This window comes from Equus caballus, chromosome 15 (genome assembly GCF_041296265.1).
Source record: "Equus caballus isolate H_3958 breed thoroughbred chromosome 15, TB-T2T, whole genome shotgun sequence".
Classification (NCBI taxonomy): domain Eukaryota; kingdom Metazoa; phylum Chordata; class Mammalia; order Perissodactyla; family Equidae; genus Equus; species Equus caballus.
The window spans coordinates 29,662,855-29,685,035 of NC_091698.1; the positions used below are offsets into that span (position 1 = coordinate 29,662,855).

A 22,181-nucleotide genomic window follows, 5' to 3' on the forward strand; every position below is an offset into this window, starting at 1 on the left:
TAGGAACAATATTTTGCTGGATACAGGATTCTGGGTTGAGGGTTCTTTTCTTTTAGCACTGGAAAGCATTTCTGGCCTCTATGTTTCTAATGAAAATCTGCTTTCATTCAAATTATTTTTTCCCTTGCAACTGAAGTGTGATGTCTCTCTCTCTCTGCTTTCAAGATTTCATTTTATTTATTTATTTATTTATTTTGCTGAGGGAGTTTTGCCCTGAGCTAACATCTGTTACCAATCTTCCTCTTTTTTTTGCTTGAGGAAGATTAGCCCTGAGTTAACATCTGTGCCAGTCTTCCTCTACTTTGTATGTGGGTCGCTGCCACAGCATGGCTGACTAGTGATATAGGTCCACACCCAGGATCCAAACCTGCAAACCCAGGCCGCCAAAGTGGAGTGCGCCAAACTTAACTATTACACCATGGGGCCAGCCCCCCAATTTTTTTTTATCTTTAGTTTTCGGAAGTTTAACTATGATGTGCTCTGTTGTGAATTTCTTTGGATTTATCATGATTGAGGTTTGCTCAGCTTTTGGAATTGTTGGTTTATGTCTTGTGGCCAAAATGAAGGAGTTTCCAGTTATTTCATCAAGTGCTTTTCAGCCCTGCCTTGTTTCTTTTGTCCTTCCAGAACTCTGATGACACTAAAGTTAGATCTTTTATTTATAACCACACATGTCCCGAGCCTCTGTTTATTTTTTTTTTTTTTCAGTCTATTTCCTCTCCATTGTTCAGACTTAGTAATTTCTATTGTCCTGTTTTCCAGTTCAGTAATTCTTTCCACTGTCTCCTCTATTCACTGAGTTTTTGTTTTGGTTGTATTTTTCGGTTCTAAAATTTCTATTTGGTTCTTCTTTATATATTCTGTTTCTTTGTGGAGATTTTCTACTTTTTCATTGGTTTCAAGCATGCTCATAATTGCTTGTTGAAGCATTTTTACAATGGCTGCTTCAAGATCTTTGTCAGATAATTCTAGCATTTCTGTCATCTCTGTGTTGGTATCTATTGATTGTCTTTTTCATTCACTTTGACTTCTGATTGAAACCTGGACATTGTGGGCATTATATTGAGACTTCGAATTGTATTTAAACCTGTTTTAGCTGGATTCCTCTGACCAGGAAAAGGAGCGCACCACCTCATGACTGCCCTATAGGGAGGGAAGTCCATGTTCTCCATACAGCCTCTGCTGACATCCAAGGGGGAGTCCGTGTTACTTATGGGTGGGGTGGAAGTTCCAGTTACCAACTAGGCCTCCACTGATACCTCCCTGGTGGAGAGGGGTAGGAAAGCCTCATTACTGTTCCCACATGGCTACCACTGACATTGGCAGTGTCTCTGCTACCACCATGTGATGGTTAAGCCCTGACTCTCGCTAGGCCTACTCTACAGCACCCCATCTGGAAGAGGAAGGAAGGAGTGCTTCACTACTGCCAGGTGCAAGTGGAAGTCCAGGCTGCCCATGTGGTCTCCATTGACACTGTCGGGGGTACCTCATTACAGTCAGGTAAGGGTGGAAGATCAAGATCCCACTCAGCCTTCAGAGGTGTGGATGGTGGGGTCACAGTTTTTCTATAGAGTTTGGCTGGAGTAGAGCAGCTATTATCTAAAAATTTTGTGTCTTGCTAGGCTGGCCCTTTGGGAGAGAGAGCAAGCTTTTGTTGGGATTTTTCTCTGCATCTGTTGACATTCCCGAGTTGCCAGCTTCTTTACTCTGAGTGCAGGATATATGAGGTAAAAAGGAATCCCAGCGAATTCACCATTGCATCATTGTCCAGGTTCCAGCATCCCTAGACAGTCTGTCTTCTTCTTTTCACCTCTCAGAGTCTTCTTCTGTTTGTTTTACATATAATGTCCAGGGGTTTTTGTTGTGCTTTGTGGGAAAAAGGGCAAAGTACATCTGTTCTCCCAGAAGTGGACTCGGACTATGATTTTTGAGAAGAGAGAATGGTATCTGATAGGATGCTTTCTGGAGAGCTTTCTGAGTCCACTTGACCTCAGATCGGTGGTCTCCCTTAGACCTTCCGTTTGTTGAGTCCCTTTTCATTTGAGCCATCCCCAGTCTTCCTGTTCTCATGCTCAGGAGTCTGCCTGCAACTGTTTCATCCAGCGACAACGCTTGACTTTCTCTGAAGGATCTTTTCCAGTCTTTGCTGGCCTAAGAACCATACAATCCTGATTCCCATAAGCCCAAGCAAGAAATTTTCCTAGGAAGAGTTGACCTTTCTATTTCAAAGTGAGGAAAATAAATGTATTGAGTTTTTCGTCATGGAAAATAACTTTTCATTAAAAAAATTATTATTATGTTCTTACTTTTTAGGTGCTGACAATTACCATTTATATAAAATAATGACAGTAGACAGTACTTTTTTTGATAGCCTTACTTGACAAAAAGAAAATGTTGGCAATCACATGTTGGTTCTCCCCATATTGCTTTTTTCCTTTCCTTTTCTCTTAATTAAAAAAATTGTGGTCTAGGGGCTGGCCCCGTGGCCGAGTGGTTAAGTTTGTGCGCTCCGCTGCAGGCGGCCCAGTGTTTCATTGGTTCAAATCCTGGGCGCGGACATGGCACTGCTCATCAAACCACGCTGAGGCAGCATCCCACATGCCACAACTAGAAGGACCCACAACAAAGAATATACAACTATGTACTGGGGGGCTTTGGGGAGAAAAAGGAAAAAAATAAAATCTTAAAAAAAAATTGTGGTCTATATTACATACATTGAGGTGCACAATTCTTAATGGTACAGTTCAGTAAGTCTTTACAAATCAAATGGTAGACTGTGTAATACACACTTCATCACCCAAGAAATTTCCCTCAGCCACTTTTCCATCGATGCCTCCCTTGTGGCCTCGAGGTTCTGGTTTTGGTGCTGCAGCTCAGTTTGCCTGCTTCCGAGCTTCAGAGGAATGAGGCAGCTAGATGGCTCCTGTTGCTCAGGGTGATGTTTGTGAGATGTTCAGTAGTGCACTCCTTCCTTTATTGTCTGAGTCATGTTTCACGGTATAGACCTCTGCTGACCTCTCCCAACCCTTCTCCCTCCCAAATGCTGATCTTTCTGGGCCTCTGCTATGTCAGTCTCCAGGAATTGGCCTTGTTATCTCCGGGTTGCCTCAGCTGCATAATTCCATAGGTATTAAGGTACAATGTCTTATTTATACTCACCTGCGGGAAGAAAAATTAACTTAAGACTTCCTTTTAAGTTTTTTTTGCATTAGAAAAGTTGGATTGGGCTGAAAAGTTATTTATTTTCCTGTTGATGGAAAATTAGGATGTCATGTGTTGGTATTGTTATGAATAAGATGATCAGGATCATTTTTGGACATATGATTTCATTTCTTTTGGTAAATACTTAGGAGCGGGATTAATGGATAATATGGTAGACATTTATCTAACTGTCTAAGAAACTGCCATAAACAGTTCTCCAAAAGTGGTTGTGCCATTTTACACCTCCACCAGCAATTTGTGAGAGTTCCATTGTTCCACATCCTCACCACATTTGGCAGTCAGCCTTTTTAATTTTAGCCATTCTAGAGGGTGTGTAGTAATGTCCCATTGTATATTAATTTTCATTTCCCTGAAATGATATTGAATGGTGTTGGGCACCCTTTCAGGTGCTTCTTGGTTATTCATATGTCTTCTTTTGCTTTCTGCCCATATTTAAACCATGTGCTGTTGCTGTTTTTTAATACTGAATCGTAGGAGTTTGTTATACATTCTAAATATCCGTACTAGGATTTTCCCAGTCTGTGTCCTGTCTATTTGTTACAGTGTCTTTCGAGAAGCTGAAGTTTTTAAGTTTGATGAAATAAAATTTTTCAGCTTAAAATTTTTTTGTTGGTGCCCTTGGGCCTTGTCTAAGAATTTATTGCTTAATCCGAGATTGCAAAGATATTCTCCCATGCTTTATTCTAGAAGCTGTATGATTTTTACTTTTAAATTTAGATCTATGTTCTATCTCAATTTAATTTTTGAGTATAGTATGAAATAGGGAGTTGAGGTTCATTGTTTTTTATATGGTTATCCAAATGTTCAAGTACAAATTGTTTGAAAGGTTGTCCTTTATCCACTGAAATATCTTGGCTTCCTTATCAAGAATAATTGACCATGTAAGTGTGGGTCTGTTTCTGGGCTCTCTATTCTGTTCCATTGATGTATTTGTCTACTATTTTGCTAATTCTGTTTTGATTGTTGTAGTAAATCTTGTATCAGATGATGTAAGTCCTCTAGATTTTTTATTCCTTTTCAAAATTGTTTTGGCTGTTCTGAGAACTGTGTATTTTCATACATATTTTAGAATTAGCTTGTGAATTTCAAGGGGAAAACAAGGGGACAGGTAGGATTTTGATTGTGGTTGCATTAAATCTATGCATCAGTTTGGAGAGAAGTGATGTTTTAACAACCAGTGAACATGGTATATCTCTCCATTTATTTAATGCCCTCCAGCAGTGTTTCGTAATTTTCAGTAATAGACTTCTTGAATATATTTCATTAAATTTATCCCAAGGGTTTTTTTAATGTCTTTAAAGCTATTGCAAATGGTATAAATTTTAATATTGTATATATATATATTCCATATTTAGTACACAATTAATTTTTGTACATTTAGTTCTATACATAAGCTGACTGAATTCGCTTAATATTTCAGGTAGTTTATTTGTAGATTCCCTGAGATTTTCTAAGTACTCAATCATGTCATCTGTGAATAAAACGTTTTACTTCTTTCTTTGCTTCTTTTGTAACATTTTTCTTGCCTTCTTGCATTGGCTAAGACCTGTAGCTCAATGATGTTAAAAGGAAGTGTTGAAATGAGGCATCCTTGCTTTTCTCAGTCTTAGGGGGAAAGTGTTCCATATTTTGGTGTTAACTGTAGGTTTTTCTTAGTTGTCTTCTATCAGACTGAAGAAGTTCCCTTTTATTCTTGGTTTATTTTATTTTATTTTATTTTAGAGGAAGATTAGCCCTGAGCTAACTACTGCCAATCCTCCTCTTTTTGCTGAGGAAGACTGGCCCTGAGCTAACATCCGTGCCCATCATCCTCTACTTTATACATGGGACGCCTACCATAGCATGGCAGGCCAAGCGGTGCCATGTCCACACCCAGGATCCAAACCAGTGAAACCCTGGGCCACTCAAGTTGAGCACGTGAACTTAACCTCTGGGCCATGGGGCTGGCCCCCTATTTGTAAACATTTTAAGGATTTTTACATCTATGTTCATAAGGGATATTGGTCTTTAATTTTATTTTCTTGTTATGACCTTGTTAGGTTTTGGCATTGGGGTATGCTGGCTTTATAATATGAAAAAAAATGTTCCCTCACTCTCTTTATATTTTTAAAGAGATTTAGTATAAAATTGTAGGTTAGAGTTTATATCCTCTGAGACTAAAAAAATTTGGGGGGGGTATTTTTTTGTAGCGAAAATCTATGGCAGTAAATTTCCCAGTTTTTAGTTATCTTAAAATTTTAAATTTTATCTTCATTTTCAAATGACAATTTCACTCAATATAGAATTTTAGATTGATTTGTCATCCTGTTGTCTTCTGTCTTGCCTTGTGTCTGATGAGAATTCAGCTATCATTCTTATAATTTTTCCCATGCATGACATTAATGTTTCTTTGACTAATCTTTCAATTTTTTCCTTACCTTTGATTTTAAGCAATTTTACTATGATATGCCCAGGTGTGGGTTTTGTTTTGTTTTCAATTTATCTGTTTGGTGTTCACTGAACTTCTTGAATATGTGGAGGATGTTTTATATCAAATTTGGAAATATTTCAAGCATTATATCTTCTGGAATTTTATTTTTCATTCTCTCTGACTTTTGGGATTCCAATTGCATGTATGTTAGGTTGCTAACATAATCCCACAGGGCATTAGTATTCTGTTTATTTATTTTTCTTTTTTCTCTTTGTTCCACTTAGAATAATCTCTACTGATCTTTTTCAAGCTTACTGATCTTTGTTCTGCAATATTCAGTCTGCTGTTAAACTCATCAGTGAATTTTTATCTCAAATATTTCATTTTTCAGCTCTAGAATTTTCCTTTCATTTTTAGAGGTTACATTTATCTCATGAAACATCCCATTTTAATCCATTATATCCATTTTTCCTTATAAATTCTTGCATACGTTTGTGATAATTGTTTTAAAAACCTTGTCTACTAATTCCAATAACTGGTCATCCATACATCTGCTTTTACTGATTGTGCTTTCTCTAGATTTCGGGCTACATTTTCCTGCTTCTTTGTAGATCTTATAACTTTTCATTGTACTCTGAATATTTATTGTACTTTATACATAACAGATTTTATTTTCTTTTGTTTATTTCCCTTTCTTTTGTCTAGTGGTTAGGTTGAGGGGCTGACCATTAAGATTCCACCCAGAGTCAAGTTGACCAAGGGCTGCTTTAGTTAGACTGTGTTCACTGTCCTTAGACCAACCCCACCCCCACTCCCATTCTGCCCTTTCAGTCCCATCGGCGGTTGAGCTGGGAGGATGTTGGACTACTGTCCCGGATATCTTTGACTCACCTTTGGCTTCAACCTCTGGTTGTTACTATGGGAGCAAAGTTCTCTTGCATCTTTCTACATCCCAATTAGAAGTAGAAGTCCTCCCAAATTGCTTTTGAAATCGTTTTGGTCCGTGAAATTCGAAATTCTAGGACCCACTGACACAGAATTCCTTCATATAACTTTGGACTCTTACCATTTATTTAGTTTTGGCAGTTTGTGGGGCTTCTGCTTCTTGAAAAAACATTTTGACTGAAAATTAGTCCTCCTTGGGTATGTTCACATTTCTTTGAGTCCGTACTTACAAGGCTGAACTGTCAGTTGATTAAAATACCATATTCTTTTGTATGAAAAAGTGTGAAGCTAATAGTTAAGCTTTATTATAACCACCTAATTTAATATTCTCTCTCGTTTCGTGTAAATGTCTTTGTAGAAAATGTTACCAAGAGCGGCGTTGTGGTTACGTTAGTTCCATTGCCAATACTTTTATATGGTTTCCTGTATTCTAGAGGGAAAGCTGTATGCACTTGCTTCTTTTTCAACTTTTCCTCTTATGAATCAGTAGCAGTATGAATAAATGTCAGAAGTTCTTATTAAGTGGTTAGAGTTGATGCCCCCATCTCAGCGTTCTTGTTTTAGGTAATGATGACTAAGCAGACTTTGTAATACAAAATGTGAAAATGCCAGAGTTATAAAGAAAAGGGTTTTCATTACTAGCTAAAGAGCACGTGACAATCGTAATATTATAAGTACTCACTCTGTGTCAAACTCACTTGATTCTTACATTTTAGAGATGAGGAAAGTCTCATGGCTTGGAAGTTACAACATCAGGGTTCAAAGTCCCCCCACTTTACCAAAATGGGCATTTTTTAGTAATACTTAGAATAGAGTTGTGTACTCTTTGGGTAAAAAACATTGCAATAGGAGAACGTTTTGAGGGCAATTTGTCTCTCCTCAAAATATAAATGAAGGTTTTTGTTGTTGTTCTCATTGTTTGGTCAAAAAGACAATTTCTCCATGCTAACATTTCAGATTATGCTAAACATTATATCAGCTGAGGAACCAATCAACATAAAATATGTTGTATTGATTCAGAGAAAATACTAAGCTGGACTCCTGATCATCTAATAGAATCCTGCAATTTCATTTCACGCTGAGGAAACTTGGCTGTAGAGGAACCCAGGAGAATGTATGTGTTCTTGGGACCAGGAGACCCAACAAGCTAAGGTGTGGCTCTGACTTGAGGGGCTGGTCCGTGGTCAGTAAAAACAGGAGCTCAGGTGGTTGTTGGGTAAATCAAGAGAGCCAGAATCACAGCATACAATGTGCAATTGTGCCTCATGTGAGCGCTTCAGAAATGTTTGTGTCTATGTTGACCACTAGCCAGGCATGTGGGGCTAAGGCGGCAAATTAGCTGTTACAGACCTAACAGTCTGATTCCTTAGAGAATGTTTGTCTAGAGAGGTAGGCAATTCTTCGGGGCAGCTGATTGGGTGGGAGAGAAGTAAGGTCAAGGCCTCTGAGTTTGGTGAGTTTGGAAGTCTTCACAAGAAGTGGTAAGAGCTGCAGTAAATTGATTGTGGTGATTTCCACTAATGGCTGTTTGACAGTTAACATGTTGCCCTTTTGAAGGGATATGCACTGTGTTTGGTGACTTAAGGTATGGACCAGAGAAGCAGGGAGGGCCTGCAGACCAGTGCAGAGAAGTTCATCCGACTCCACAGGAAGAGAATCTGTTGTTTCTTGAATACCCTCCTATCTGAGCCTTGTCAGCCAGGCATATTTTCAGGAGAGCTAAGGCCTTGTCCTTCTCAGGAAAAGCATCCAGTTCATCAGGCTGGTGCTTTGCATCATGGCAGCTGGCTCTGAAGCCAATGTCCTTGGCACCTTCCTCCAGTGGCAACATCCTAGAGGCCCCCTGGGCTACCCATTACTGCCCTAGTGCTCTTGGAGAATCTGCATGGCTGGGCAGATCCACACCGACACACACTGAATATCAATTCTGATTTTGGGAGAACATCAGGGGTCACATCTTTGCTTTGGTGGCAGAGGCATTTCCTCAGTGCAACATCCCATATACTCCAGGGACTGGAAACAGTGAAGCACTGGGGGAAAGACGGATGCAGAATGAGTAGACAGGGCTGTGAAAACAGAAAGCTCTGGATTAAAACCGTGGTTGTGCCAGTTACAAGGCATGTGACTTGGAGCAAAGTCCTAAATTCTTTAAGCCTTGGTTTCCTCATCTGTAAAATGGACAGATGTAAAAGGACAGAGTTGTTGTGAGGACTGCATGAGGCAGTTAATGTCAAGACCTCCTCTGTTACCTGGCACACAGTAGGTGTGCAGCAAATGACAGTCCCAGGCAGCAGGGAGCAGAGCACAGGAAACCTGGGTTACATACGCAGAGGGCTGGTATTGCTGCATGACATTGTTCTAAAGATGCTAGAGATGCAGTTAGGCTGCCAGATCAAGGCAGCCACGTGGCTCCCTCTGTACCTTGTTGCCTGTACATGCCCAGCTATCTGGGACGGGGTGTGGAGAGCACAGACAGACACTACAGGGGAGAGAGAGATCCTTGGCAAAGGCTGGGGCACCAATCTACGAAATGTCCAGTGGGGACTAGGGTTGGAATGCAAACGTGGAATAACATGGGGGATGTAAAAGCAGGCAGAGGTGGCCAGAGGCGCCTGGCAGAATCTCAGTGACATGTCACAGCAGCAGCGAAGGCCATAAACGACAGCCACAAGCAATATGGAAACCTCATTTCACCAATCACTTTAACCTTATTCCCTCATCACATCTTTTAGATTAGAAATTACTCGTTGATTAATTGTTTCAAGGTTCCCTTTTTTTAAAGTTTCTGACTCAATATCTACTTGTCCAAAATCAAGTCAATTGAATAAGAATGGGCAGAAAATTACATGACCAGCCCACTGATATCTAAGAATCCCTTAGAAAGTAAAGGTTGGCTGCATAGAGATTCCTTTTGAAAATTAGGTATAACTGATATCTAATAGCAAGTTTCTTTGTTGTTTGGTTTGGTTTGGTAAGGTTAGAAGTTTCCATTTCTCTGTGTCAACCAGCTAGTGCGATTGAAACCAAGAAGGGCACACCTGCTGAGCACCTTCGGGACACAGACTGTCATTTCACATTTGAGAAAACAGGGCGAGGAAGGTTATGTGCCCAGAGTCACAGGACAAGGGGATGGTGGAGCCTAGTTCCACAGCCTGGCTCCCTGGGCAGCTTTCGTGGGAGAATTCTCTGCAAACCCATCACTCCTAATCTCCCAGGCATCTGGGGGCCCGGTTCCCATATAAACGCTTTCCCCTATCATCCCCCCACGTTATATGCAGGTTATGTTACATCTGGCTCTACTATCTGAGGAGCATCTATGTGGGAAGAAGGCATGATTCTCTTATGTTACCCAGTCCAGAGCTCCTGGAAGATGAGCTTCAAAATGTCGCTCTTTAAAATCCGTATTTTCCAATGGGTTTAGCCGCCTTCTGTATGGCAGGTTGTCCTTTCCTCGAGGACAGCTTAGATGCGGGAGGCCGTTCTGTGACTGTGGGTGACGGTGGTGGGTAGAGCTGCCCTGGTCCCGGCTGTACTCCTCCAGGCAGCCAAAGCTGGGAGAGGCCTCAGAGCGCAGGGCACAGCTGCCCTGCCACTGCTCTCCCTTGGCAAGCAGTGCGGGAGCCCGCAGGGTGCCGCACCATCTCTCAAGAGCAAGCTCTTCTCTGTGCCCTGGCATCGCGTTACCGGCCCGAGAGACAGTTTGGAAGGGATTTTAATAAGCACCCAGAAAGATAGATCCTGTTACTGCCTGAGACTGCCAAAGCACTGTCAGAGGAGGCCAGTTAAAACAAAAGATTTAAATAAGAACCAGAGTCTCACAACACGATACCCAAAATGTCCAAGTTTCAACTGAAAATCAGTCACCATACCAAGAACGAGGGAGACCCCCAAACTAAATGGAAAAGGACAATCAACAGACGCCAACACTGAGACGACAGCAATGTTAGAATTATTTGATGGTTTTAAAGCAGCCATCAGAAAACTACTTCAATGGGGAATTATGAATACATTTGAAACAAATGAAAAATACAAACTCTCAGCAAAGAGGTTGAAACTATAAGGAAGAGGCAAGTGGAAATTTTCAAACTGAAAATGTATATATAGATATACAGATATGTATATATATACACATATAGGTATACAGTAATGCACTGCATAATGTTGTTTTAGTCAACAACATACCTTGTATACGACAAAGGTCCCATAAGATTAGTAGCATATAGCCTAGGTGTGTAGTAGGCTATAACATCCAGGTTTATGTTGTAAGTATGCTCTATGATGTTCGCATGATGACAAAATCACCTATGATGAATTTCTCAGAACACAACCACATCGTTAAGTGACTCATGACTGTACATATAAAATAGTCATATGTAGATATACAGACAAGAACTAGATGTTCAGGAAAAATAAAAGTGATAGGAAAGCAAATGGAGGAAATTAATATCTAGCCAGTATATAGTATCTGTGACAAGGTCAATAATGCTAAATGCTTTATTATTTTTATAATTACCATATAACACAAATATATTATTACACGTTATTATTTAATTTAATCCTTACAAAACCCTAAGAGAGAGAGAATATTGCCTTTCTACAGATGAAGAAACTGAGGCTCGGCAAAGCTAACCGAGCTGTTCATGTTCTTTCAGGTAACACAGTGACTATTTCAGGATGGCCGTCCAAGGCAGTAAATCTGTACCCAAGAACCGAAAGCTTGAAAGAGACCTCATGAAGTGACAGTGTGTCGGGTGAGGGGGAAAGGCAAATGCGTGACTCAGTCAAAGAGAACGAAGAGTGTCGAGCGGAAGGCAGGACACACTTCCTAGGTCCACGTAGAAAGCGCAGGTTGAGCTTGGGTGGTGGGTAATGGAGTGCGGGAACCCACTCAATCGAGTGTTCTTAAAGGGTTCAAGTTCACAACCAATGACTTTACTTGAACTTGAGAGGCAAGTGAGAGTGATTCTGGGCTTTGGGGAAGAAGAATGATCAGGTCAGAACAATACTCAAGGAAGGTAATCTTGTGAGGCAGGAATCTAAAGGGGTTGGAGAAGGTCTGAATGGGGCACAGAAGAGAGTAGGGAGGGTTCTCACGCCCAGTGCTAGTCTGGAAACAAGTAGAGAAGAGAAACTCTCCATGGACGATAAAGAGACAGCAAAGATGAATCAACCTCTCTCTCGATGAGAAATGTTCACAGAAGTATGCCTGACGGATGCAGGCTGATACTCGTTTTATATACTACCCTCAACAACTGTCTGGAGACGGTGCTATTCACGGAAATGAAGCGAAACATTTAGAGATTGTTTCACACACACACACAATCATCATAAAAGGTTTCAGACACGTAAAAGGGGTCAAAGCATAAAATGAGGAATTTCTCTGTATCTATTCCCCAGCTTGTCATTTTCAGGCTGCCTTCCCATCACCAGCGGAGCCCACCAACTCAGTTGATGAGAGGCTTGTGTGTTGATGTATACCTTCTTCTTTAAGGAGGATACTCTTTAAAGCCATCTTAAAAGAGAAGTACCTCAGGCTTCACAGAATAATAAGAGAAATCCAAATGGAATGAAGCGGTGAGTCTGGCATGCACGTGCGCAGGCTTGATTCCACATGCTGTCACACTCAGCCCCCAAGTGTCTGTGCAAATGGACAGATTCATGTTGAAACTTACTGGATATGAGTTTCTTAGAAGTCTTTAAAGGGCTTGATGATGGCATTTTGGGGATAAAGAGTTGACAGCTCTCGGCTTTGCTGCCTTACAGTGGGGCCTTTACATAATTACCTCACTATCTTCCCAGTCACTTCTGAGGTCAGCCCTCTCACCCACACTCTACAGTACAGACTCCCAGTCTTGGAGATGAGCCCCTGTTGGCCACCCTTGTTAGGAGTAGGTAAATACTGCAGTCCGCATGAAGTAAGGTGATAAGCCTGTGCCAGGCCATTCCATCACACCAGCTGACTCTGGTGAGGCAGGCCCCATCCATTTCTCTCTCCTAAGGGTACAGGAGAACCTAAGAAAAAAATTTGTAAGACTTGGGATCCCTGGTTGCAAATATCTTCTGCCTTCTTTCCCCATCTTTGACACTTTGATTTTACTGAGTATTTTTGTTAGCAGCTAAAGCCTCTCATAGAGATGACAAAGAGTGGCAGACGGTTATAAGGCAAGTCCTGGTGATTTGCCTTCTAAGTTGGATTAGGGAAGTGGGGTGGGTGGTGGCCCGCAGTGGGACTTCCAGCCTGCTATTCCAGTTCTCTCCCAGATACCCCACCAACTGGATGGTCATTTGGCTTTATAAACTCTTTTAGGACTGAAATTCTCTCTTTTGGTTAAGCCTATTGTCAACTAAACCTCATTGTTAAGTGTTTTAATTGCATAATTATAGAACTGTCCTCAGATTATTAAGTTAAGAGGATAGAAGTGCAGCTGAAGATGACCCCAGTGAATGGCAACTTGAAGTTTTTAAAGGAAGGTAGCTGTTTTAGTTACCTATTGCCATATAACAGAATACCCTAAAACTTAGTGGGATCAAAAACCAACTGTTTATTTCTTACTGTTCTGCGGACAGGCATCTGGGCAATTCTTCAGCTAGTCTTAGGTAGGATCCCTCCTCTAGTTGCAGTTAGCTAAGTTCAAAAGGACCAGGAGGTCCAAGAGGGCCTCACTCACATACCTGGCAGTGGGCCTGGCTGTTGGCCAAGGCATGTTGGTCCTTCTCCACGTGGACTTTGGCATCCTGCAGCAGGCTAGACCTGGCGTCTACACAGCAAGTGGTGTCAGGATCCCAGGAGCGCAAGGGTGGGCGTTGCAAGGCTTCTTAAGGCCTAAGCTCTGAAACTCACACAGTGTCACTTTCTCCACATTCTATTGGTCAAGGCAAGTCATGAGGCAGCCCAGATTCAAGGGATGGGGAAGAAGACTGTATCACAGTCACCAGGCGAGAAAGGGGCTAGCTGAGGGACATGTCATCTTGGAGTAAGGGACCTGACACAGAGAACAGCATGAGGTCACCTGGGGCTGGGGACGGAGGTGGGGGATGTGGGAAGAGGCAGGAGAACCTTCTGCACAGTCAGGAGCAGCTGGGGTGTTGCTGCGAGTGCCCTGGGCACCTCGCCCCTTGAGCATCTGCTGTATAATGAACACCAACACATGGAAAAACAGGGTTTATTTAGAAGGCTGTAAAGCTTAGTCACTGTCCATGCGAGGCCATAGTCTCCCAACTGGAACGAACAAGATGCGGGGAGAGTCAAAAGAAGAGGAAAAGACATAACCTACCGCAGCCAGCCAAACTGATGCTATAAATTCCCCCCAAAAATCCACACGTTAACAGATCCATAGTCCCCCAGGGCTGAGTGCTTCCCTGTTCTGTAAAGCAGACAGTCTCAAATCCCACCCGCTGGATAGTGCCAGTGACCCTTATGTCCTTACTGTTTTTAGAGCAATACTGCCCATGGTTTGGGTCTGTTTTATACATTTTCTGCAAAAATGTATAACTTGTTCATGCTCTTTTATTTTTAAAGGGCACCTGAAAATTGGTGTTTTTTCAAAAGCTGGTGAGTTTTCTTTGTAAAGAGATGAGCAGGCTTGAGGTGCTTTGTCCAGCACAATGGGGCCACATACTGGCAGCACACGTGGGCCCCCACAACATATGCCATTTTTATGCTTACAGTATGCAGGCGTATCTTTGGTAATAAAATTAAACTTTAATAGTTCTTTGCTTAGTCCTCTATGGCTCCCTGGTAATAAAAAAAATCCTGTAACTGTATATTAATAAATGCTCTATTAGCTACCTAAGTTTACTGTGTATTAAGGAGAGCGTATTTGTAGAAAGTCTTTAAAACTCCTCAGCAGCTCCATGCTGCAGGAGGCCTGTCTGCAGCGTGCACCACAAATCTTCGAGTGCCCAACACACCCTCTCCCACAGCGGAGGACTCCAGGACATCCTTTGTAATGACAGGGTGATCATGATTATGATCATCCTCACAGGCAGAGGTGGGGGAGTAGCTGGGATCAGAGCCAAACTTGTTTTATCAGGAATGACGCCTGATCCTTGGATCTAGATACTAATCGTTTTGGGGTTCCTGTTGTAGTCTCTGACAAATGGAGAAAGCAAGGAGATGTACTTTAGATAGCCCTAGAAATTTAGATTTAGAAAGAATCTTAGCAGTCAACATACAGTCTTCTTGTTGATATGAGCATTCCTCTTTAGAGTGTCATTGGAGGTCACTCCCTGAACACTTATGAACGTGAAAACCCTCCTCCTGTCCAGCCATTGGATTCCTTTTTTTTTTGGTTTTTTTTTTTTTTTTTTTTTTTTGGTGAGGAAGATTGGCCCTGAGCTAACATCTGTGGCAAATCTTCCTCTTTTTCCTTGAGAAAGATTGGCCCTGAGCTAACATCTGTGCCAATCTTCCTGTTTTATGTGTGGGTTGCCACCACAGCATGGCTTGATGAGTGGTGTATGTCCACCCCCAGGATCTGAACCTGCCAACCCTGCGCTGCTGAAGCAGAGCATGCAAATTTAACCACTATGCCACCCGGCCAGCCCCTGGATTCCTTTTTTTAAAAAATCTATTTTATTCTTATTTTTAAAGTTGCAAAAATATTGAATAGAAATCTGCCTCCTGTAATTTCTATCTCTGGGCCCTTATTGTGTGTTCTGCACGAGACAGACCAAACCCATACTTTCTTCCACCCAAGACTCATTCAAATAACTGGATTTCCCCCATTGTTGACTATGTGACGAAATTGGTTGAGTTTCCAACCTAACGGAAAAATTAGCTTACATAATGATATTACAATATGTGGAAGGTTGAAGGACCTGTACACGATCTCATGGTTTTGAACTGTGTGGTTAGAGACACTGAGAGTTGACAGATTAGTCAAGGATTTGTCAAGAGTATTAGTTACAAACTTTGAAATCTTGGTCAGTGAAAGTTCATCATTGTGCATCTTGCAAATATGATCAAAGTCTTTTCGGTACTGATTTGATGATGCATAACCACAGTGTATAAAGAATGAAGTTTTTCATTAGAATTTACTGACATAATGGAGCACATTTTAAAGGGAGATGTATTGGTGGACTATTAAAATGCATGCCCTTCCCCCATCCTACCCCCACCTCCATGTGAGGACCCTGTCTGTTGCCTCTGAACATCTAAAATGGCATTTTGGACAGCTACAAAGGAGCCATGGTCTTCACGGCATTCGTGCCGCTCAGGGATGACCACCACTGTGAGGGCAAAGGTGGGAGGGAGCTGGTGTAAGTGATGTTTCTAAAACCATAGAAATAAACCATGAAAACCTGGGGGCTAACTGTCATTTGGTAAGTAAAACAAGTTTACAGTTGGCTAAAAACTTGAAAAATGGAGGAATAAAGTTATGGGAAAGGAAAACAGAGTCTCTGCCCTGTTCTTGTTGAGTTTTAGAAAAACAATATATATTGTCTTTGGTAGCCTTTTTTCCCTGGGAGTTTAAAAAAAAAAACGCACTGGCACCTAAACCACGGAAAATAAAATAAAAATGCACCCAAATGCAGCTCTTCCAAAATCAGTGGCCTGCATCTTCCTCTCCCTTCTGCAGAGATGTCTTATCAGTACCTTTTCCAATGGTTGTCGGCACACACACGGAAAGTGACAGACGGGTCCCTCGAGGTTCCAGTTAACTGCAGGTTGATTTCCTGCAGCAGCCAGGTGGAAGGTGCACAAAGTGGCCAGTGCCTGGTCTTGGTCCTCCAGGCCCCTGTGCTGGCGTTTCAGGAACCACAGCCTGCAGCCCGCCGGGGATGTGAAGACGCTAGTCTGGGGAGAAGTGGGGCAGGTCGCTGGTTCACCTGGTCTGACGCTCTTCCTGTTCAGTTGCCTCTGTGCGCCAGAGGGTGGCACCCCAGGCACTCCAGAGGTGGAGAGAAGGAAAAGGGAGGGGACTGGAGGGGAGGGGAGGGGAGAGAAGGGGAGAGGAGGGAAGGAGAACGCTGATGTATTTGCAGACCTTGGTCTCGAGCTTCCTAGCTAATACGGAGCCCACCCCCACCTCTTTGCGGACTAAGAGGGATTCTGCCAGACTAAGTGTCACAGAGTTAGGAATTTCTAAGACGAAAACGGCTTGCGAGGGTTATTCATGACCAACGGCCTCTACGCTCCTGGGTCCCGGGAAATCCAAAGGGAAACTAGTCTGCAGGCGCTGGGAATGCGGGTGCTTGGGGGTGGCCGTGAAGCCACTGGCGCCTGATGCTGTGAGTGAGCCAACATCTGACCTGTCCCTTTGTGTCATGTTTTGCAGTTGCTGGATTTGTGCGACTCAGTGAAGGATGATGCCCTGAGGGTGATCTCCGCCTTTAACATTCCACACACCTCCCTCCACGCACCAATTGCCGGAATCACCAACCCGCTGGCCGCCTGGGCCTTCTACCCTGCGCCGCTGCTATCCCCGGCCCGGGAAGGGGCGCGCTCTCGGCGGCCCAAGCTGGAAGCCAAGTTATAGCGGGCGTGGCGGGAAGGGTGGTGGCCCGCCCGCAGCTGCCACGACACTCGCTTTTCTGACGCCTGGAGCTGGGGCCGAGGCCGGGCTGGCACACGCTGGGCGGTGGCCCTCGGGGATTTTGGTCGAGGAGCCGGGGTCGGGCTGAGGCTGGCGAGGCGCGCGGCGGGCTGTTGGGAAAGGGAGCCAGGCGGCCGTTCCGGGAGGGCCACGCTTTATCCTCTCCCGCCTGGCCCAGCAGCGACCTCTCTCGGTTTAGGCGCTGGATCCCCCTAAACAGCGTGGGCTCCCCCGAGAGCGCTCCCCACAGCCGGGTACCACCAAAGGTCTCCCGCTGTTAGCGGTGACTCAGATTCCCAGTGATTTTGAAAAACTGTGACGCTGGGTGAAAAAAAAAATCAAAGCACAAAAAATCAAAACACCCGCGGGCAAAGGTTCAGTTCAGCAAAGTGATGCTTTCCCTGTGAATCAGACCTTTTTGGGCTCTGCGAGGAAACGCACGGGCGGGGAAAGGGCAGTGTGAAGCTGGAGTTTTGCTCTCCGCAGAGCACGAACTTGGGCTCGTCCTCCCAGCCGGGCGGCTTCCGGACCGCAAGGCAACGCGCGGAAAACATTTTTACCATACGAAATTGTAATCTATTCTTTAGAAGAGCAGAGATACAAAGTTTAATAAACAAATTAAGCGATGGAAAGGCGATCCTGCTGCTTGCAGAGGACGGGGAGGGGGCCAGGGCAATACGCTGCAATAAGTTGGTTTCGGAACTTGGAAAGATCACAAGCGGCGACGCCTGCGGTCCCAGCGAGGGCCGTAGATTTCCCATTGCTCAGGTCCCGGGTGCCCGACTTCATTCTCGCTCCTTTCTCTCAGTCTGAACCATTCTCCTTCCTCCCTCTCCACATTTCGCGGCAGAGGCAGGAGTGGGCACCGCTCTGCTCAAGTCCAAAAGGGCGACATTCAGGACCGGAGCGAAGGTCTAAGGCCCACCTGCCCTTCCCACTCTGCCTCTTCTCTGGGCTCAGGGCCAGTTTCAGGAGGCCCTCCCGACGCTGCAGGAGAGGGCGGGAAGGGCTCGCGGTCACCCAACTCGGGGCCCTCGACCGAAGCTCCCCAGCACAGTCTGGGGTGCATGAACAGCCGCCTCCGAGCCGACCTCCTCGTTGTGCCCCAAATAAGAGCGCTCAACCGGTTGCTTTCCCCGACGCCTTTGTTTTTCAAAGTGTTCACAGGGTCGCTAGAGCGGACGACGCGGGGGCGGTGGAGCTGCACAGAAGCAGACGACAACTACCAGGGCTTTTTTCTGCGTGGTTCTTTTCCGGTCCCCGTCTGAGTCGTCCAACCCCACCGAAAGCGCGGAGCACTCGCGAGCGCGGCTGGTTTGGAGCTCCCAGCGGACGCAGCAGGTCCCGTTGCTTCCCGGCGAGCGCCACGCCGGGCGGCGAAGGCACAAGAGCTCGCCTGCGGCCGCCACCTACCATCCGCGGGCGGGAGCTCCAAGCGCGGTTGGGGTAGATCTCCGGCCTCTGCGTTCACTTCGCCGCGTCCCCACCCATGCCCTTTCCCTCCTGCAGCGAAATCCCCAGGCGGAGCCCGGAGCGCGTCCTCGAGCCCCTCCAGGAACCCCTGGTCTCCTTCACTTCGCTCAGGACTCGCCGGAGGATGCACTAAAGACTAGCTTAGGACTTTGCTGTCTCGTTGACGTTCTATATCTGGCCAGACGACGGGACAATACCTCGCTGACTTACCCCTCAGCACCGAGGACCTTTCCTTCTCCGTTCCAGGGTGCGGGTTAGAGTGGCTCTTATATTGAGTTTCTATAATTCGTCTAGCCTGGTCTCCCCCGTGGCGGAATGTTCCATCTCCCGGCCGACCTTGTCTTCACTCCCCAGCCGCGGCTGTCTCAAAGCCGGAGGAGCGCAGGAGGAGAGTAGGGGCGCGGATGCAGGACACGCATTGGGAGGCAGATGGGGGCGCGCACGGAGTTTGGTCCCCCAGGGAAGGAATGGGCGTGGGGCCACGGACTCCAGGGGAAGGGGGATGGGGGCAGCAAGGAGGAGGAGTGGGAGGTATTGCGCTCCCCAGGCCGCTCTCCACTCGCCGTCCAAAACCCGCTGCGCCGCCTTCACTGGCCTCAGCCCGCGCCGAGGGACGGTTCCTGGGCTGTTCCCTGAGAGCCCAACAAATCTTGGGGATCCCAACCGACCAGAGGCACCACCCTCTCTCCCACCTGGAGGCCGCGACTCTTCTTGGTCCTTTCTTTTTTTTCTTAAAAGGATTTTTTTCGAGTTCTTTTTTCATTTCCCTATTTTACCTGCTCTGCGCACACTCGCTTCCCGCCTCGCACCCGAGCTACGCCTCCGTTAATCGCTCCTTGCCTGTTTCTCGACTCTCCCCACTAAGGGGTCTGCCTCTTTGCCGGAGGTTCGGCGCGCGAGAAAGCTAGGTGCCACTGCGCGGTGGCATGAGTTCTAAGAGTACTGCTTGAGGCGAGGGCGAGGAACATGAGCAGCATGCAGGTCGGGGTCCCGCCGGGAGCCCCGGACTCTAGAGGGGAGGAGAGCTCGGAACCCCCTGCTCAACCTTGGATCCGCGCGTTCTCGGGGACGAACCCAGTCCCCGCGCCTGCCCCAGATGGCTGAGGGAGAAACTCCCGCAGCCGAACAAGGGCTCAGCGGCGCCTCCTGAGGTTTTCCGCGGGCGGCAGAGGCCGGCCCGGCTCAGAGTGCGCCCGGAGCGCCCCCTCCGTTCCACGCGCGCGCCGCGGCCGCCGCTGGATGGGGGAGAGGCGAGGGCACACTCTGGAGAGGGGGATGGGTGCGCACCAGCCGCCAGCAGCCCAAGTCACTCCAGTAAACACGCCCAGCCGGGGCAGGGCTGGCGGCGCGCGCAGAGGGGAATCCGGCGGAGCCACCCCCGCCTTTACCTGTCGGAGCCTGCACGCGCCGGCGGCCGCGGCGCCGCGGGGGCGGGACTTGCCTGCCCGCGCGCGGGGGCGGGACCTCGCGGGGGCGGGGCGCACGGTGATTGGGCGCGGGCGCGGGGCCGCCAGTCTGAGCTGGGCTGCAGGGCCGCACAGGTTTCACTTCGCTCCGCGCAGCCTCCAGGTCTGGATCTTGTAGGAGCGCTCGGTCCACTGTCGCCGCTAACGCCGCCGCTACTGCATTTTCGCAGCCGCCTTGCGTGCCCTGCCCGCCTGCGGTCGGCATCGCCCCGGGCTGTTCGGTTCGCCCAGCTCCCGCCGCCACCGCCCCGGCGCTCTTCCCCTGGCCCTCGTCCCCCCAATGTCTGACTCTGACTCCCGGACTGAGAAACGCAAGGTAAATACCTCCGAATTCCGGGGAACGGGCCGGGCACGGATAGCAGATAAGGCGCCGGAGCCAGCACGACTCCACCTCCTGCCCGTTTCCCGCGCACGTGCAGGCAGAGACGTGCCTGCGTATCCGTCCCGCGTGTTGCCAGCGGGAAGCGGCGATCAGTGCGAGTCGGGTCTCCCTCCCCGGGCAGGTCCACTTTGGCAAGGGGTCTTCCGCGCCGAGGCTGCGGGCACTTGGCCGAAGTGCAGCTCGAGCAGGAATTCGGCGCGCGGGAGTGGTGGGGCGTCTCGGGCCGGCTGGGAGAGGCAGCGCGTGCTCTCTGCGCTGGCCCGGGAGCTGGACTGCCGCTCCACCCCATCGGGCTGTGCGCCTGGCAGAGAAGGCTCGCCACCCGCCCGCCCCCGAGTAGCGGCCGCGCGGTTGGAACGGGTCTCGCGTCTTGGCTTTGCTCGGGCGCGCGGGCCTGTTGCGGAGGATTTGCGGAACTGTGGTGGTGATTTAACTGACGAGACTCGGCTTTTCCTTTTACTCATTCAGGCCGAGGTTTCGGGGCAGCTGCTGTGTTCGCCCTGACGGACGTGCCTGGGGGCCCTGCCCCGTCTGCGGGCGCCCTGCGGACGATGCCAGCCGCACGATCCATAGACAGCGAGAGGCCGAGGGCCTTCTCCGACCGCCGGGGCCACGCGGTAGAGGAGCCGCGGGCAGCAGAACCTGCTCCGTCCTTGAGGTCGGGCTGTCTTAGCAACTTGGCCGTGCCCGAGCGCACCCCGACCCATTCGCAGCGGTAGCTGGCGGTGCCGTGTCCTCGCGGGCCTGTTACTCGGGGTTGGCCCTGTTTAGTGGAAGGCCCATTGGACGCGGGTGACGGCGGTGTGGATGTATTCGTGGTCTGTCGTGCTCACGCGTGCGCGCGGATATGCGCGCCCGTGGCCAGCGGCGGCTGCCCAGATTTGGTGCGTGTCCGCGGCGCACCGGGAGAAAGAGGGAGAAGTTGGAGGAGGATGAGTGTTGCAGCTGGGGAGAGGGCGGCCTTTGGGGTCCTCGCCCCAGCGGGCCTGGGCAGGGGTCGGCGGCCGGCGGCCAGGACTGCAGTCTGAGGACCACTCTGCGGGTGCGGGGAGAGCGCGGGTCCTGCTTTGTCTCCAGGTGACCGGCTTCTTGGGGCGGCGGGAGCTGCATAGGCTCGCGCCGCGTCCGGTCGGGCACCGGGGCGGGCGGGGTAGCCCGAGTAGCCCCGATCCCCGAGGCCTCCGAAGTCTCCGCCGAAGCTACCGCCGCCGCCGCAGCGGCCACCGCCGGCGCGGCGGTCGGAGGCGAGTTTGTCAACAATCGCCTCGCCTTTGGCTGCCTGACCCGTAGGCGCCGCCCCCGCCGCTGCCGGCGATTGGCTGCGGCGCGGAGCGACCGCACGCGGGCCAATTGGGAGCGCGGGCACCCGGCGCCAGCGGCGCGGGGAGGTCGGCGGTGCCGGCGGCGGCGGGCGCAGTGCGCGAGGGGAGGAGCGGGAGGAGGCGGAGGATGTTCCCGGCGGCGGCGGCCGGGGCAGCGCGGGCCAGAGGCGCGGCGCGCGGAGCCCTCGGCTGCCCTGCGGAGCGCGGCGGCGGCGGGCGGGCGGCAAGCGGCAGGCTCTGCGCTGTCCTGGCGCCTCTGAGCGCGAGTCCCGGGCTTTGTCTCCCCCGCTGCCTAAGTGGCGACAATCAGGGGGCTCCGGGTCGGCGAAAGGCGCGGGCTGGACGCCGCGGGGCCCGGGCCCGGACGCGACGCTCGGAAGGGAAGGGGCGGATGTGAGTTTCGGCCTGATCGCCTTCAGACGG

The 22,181-nt window shown here is 48.1% G+C and overlaps 2 protein-coding genes across 20 annotated transcripts in view; both read left to right on the top strand.

The window, feature by feature from the left end:
• Positions 1-17,747, top strand: part of ACOXL (acyl-CoA oxidase like) — a 360,428-nt gene extending 342,681 nt beyond the window's left edge. For all 9 annotated transcript variants that reach the window (XR_011425932.1, XM_070235145.1, XM_070235142.1 and 6 more), the window contains one exon: positions 16,858-17,747. Coding sequence is in view for 5 of the 9 variants with exons in the window: in XM_070235145.1 (XP_070091246.1) it covers positions 16,858-17,058 (201 nt within the window). In the remaining 4 variants the exon portion in view is untranslated. The remainder of the gene's footprint in view (positions 1-16,857) is intronic.
• Positions 17,748-18,696: 949 nt separating this feature from the next.
• Positions 18,697-22,181, top strand: part of BCL2L11 (BCL2 like 11) — a 41,458-nt gene continuing 37,973 nt past the window's right edge. For 4 of the 11 annotated variants that reach the window (XR_011425942.1, XM_005599828.4, XM_070235157.1 and 1 more), the window contains exon 1: positions 20,237-20,370. Coding sequence is in view for 3 of the 11 variants with exons in the window: in XM_023618704.2 (XP_023474472.1) it covers positions 21,886-22,151 (266 nt within the window). In the remaining 8 variants the exon portion in view is untranslated. Of the gene's footprint in view, positions 18,836-20,236; positions 20,371-21,811; positions 22,152-22,181 lie in introns of those variants that run through there. The other 7 variants (XM_070235154.1, XR_002800006.2, XR_011425939.1 and 4 more) reach the window with 7 other exon arrangements.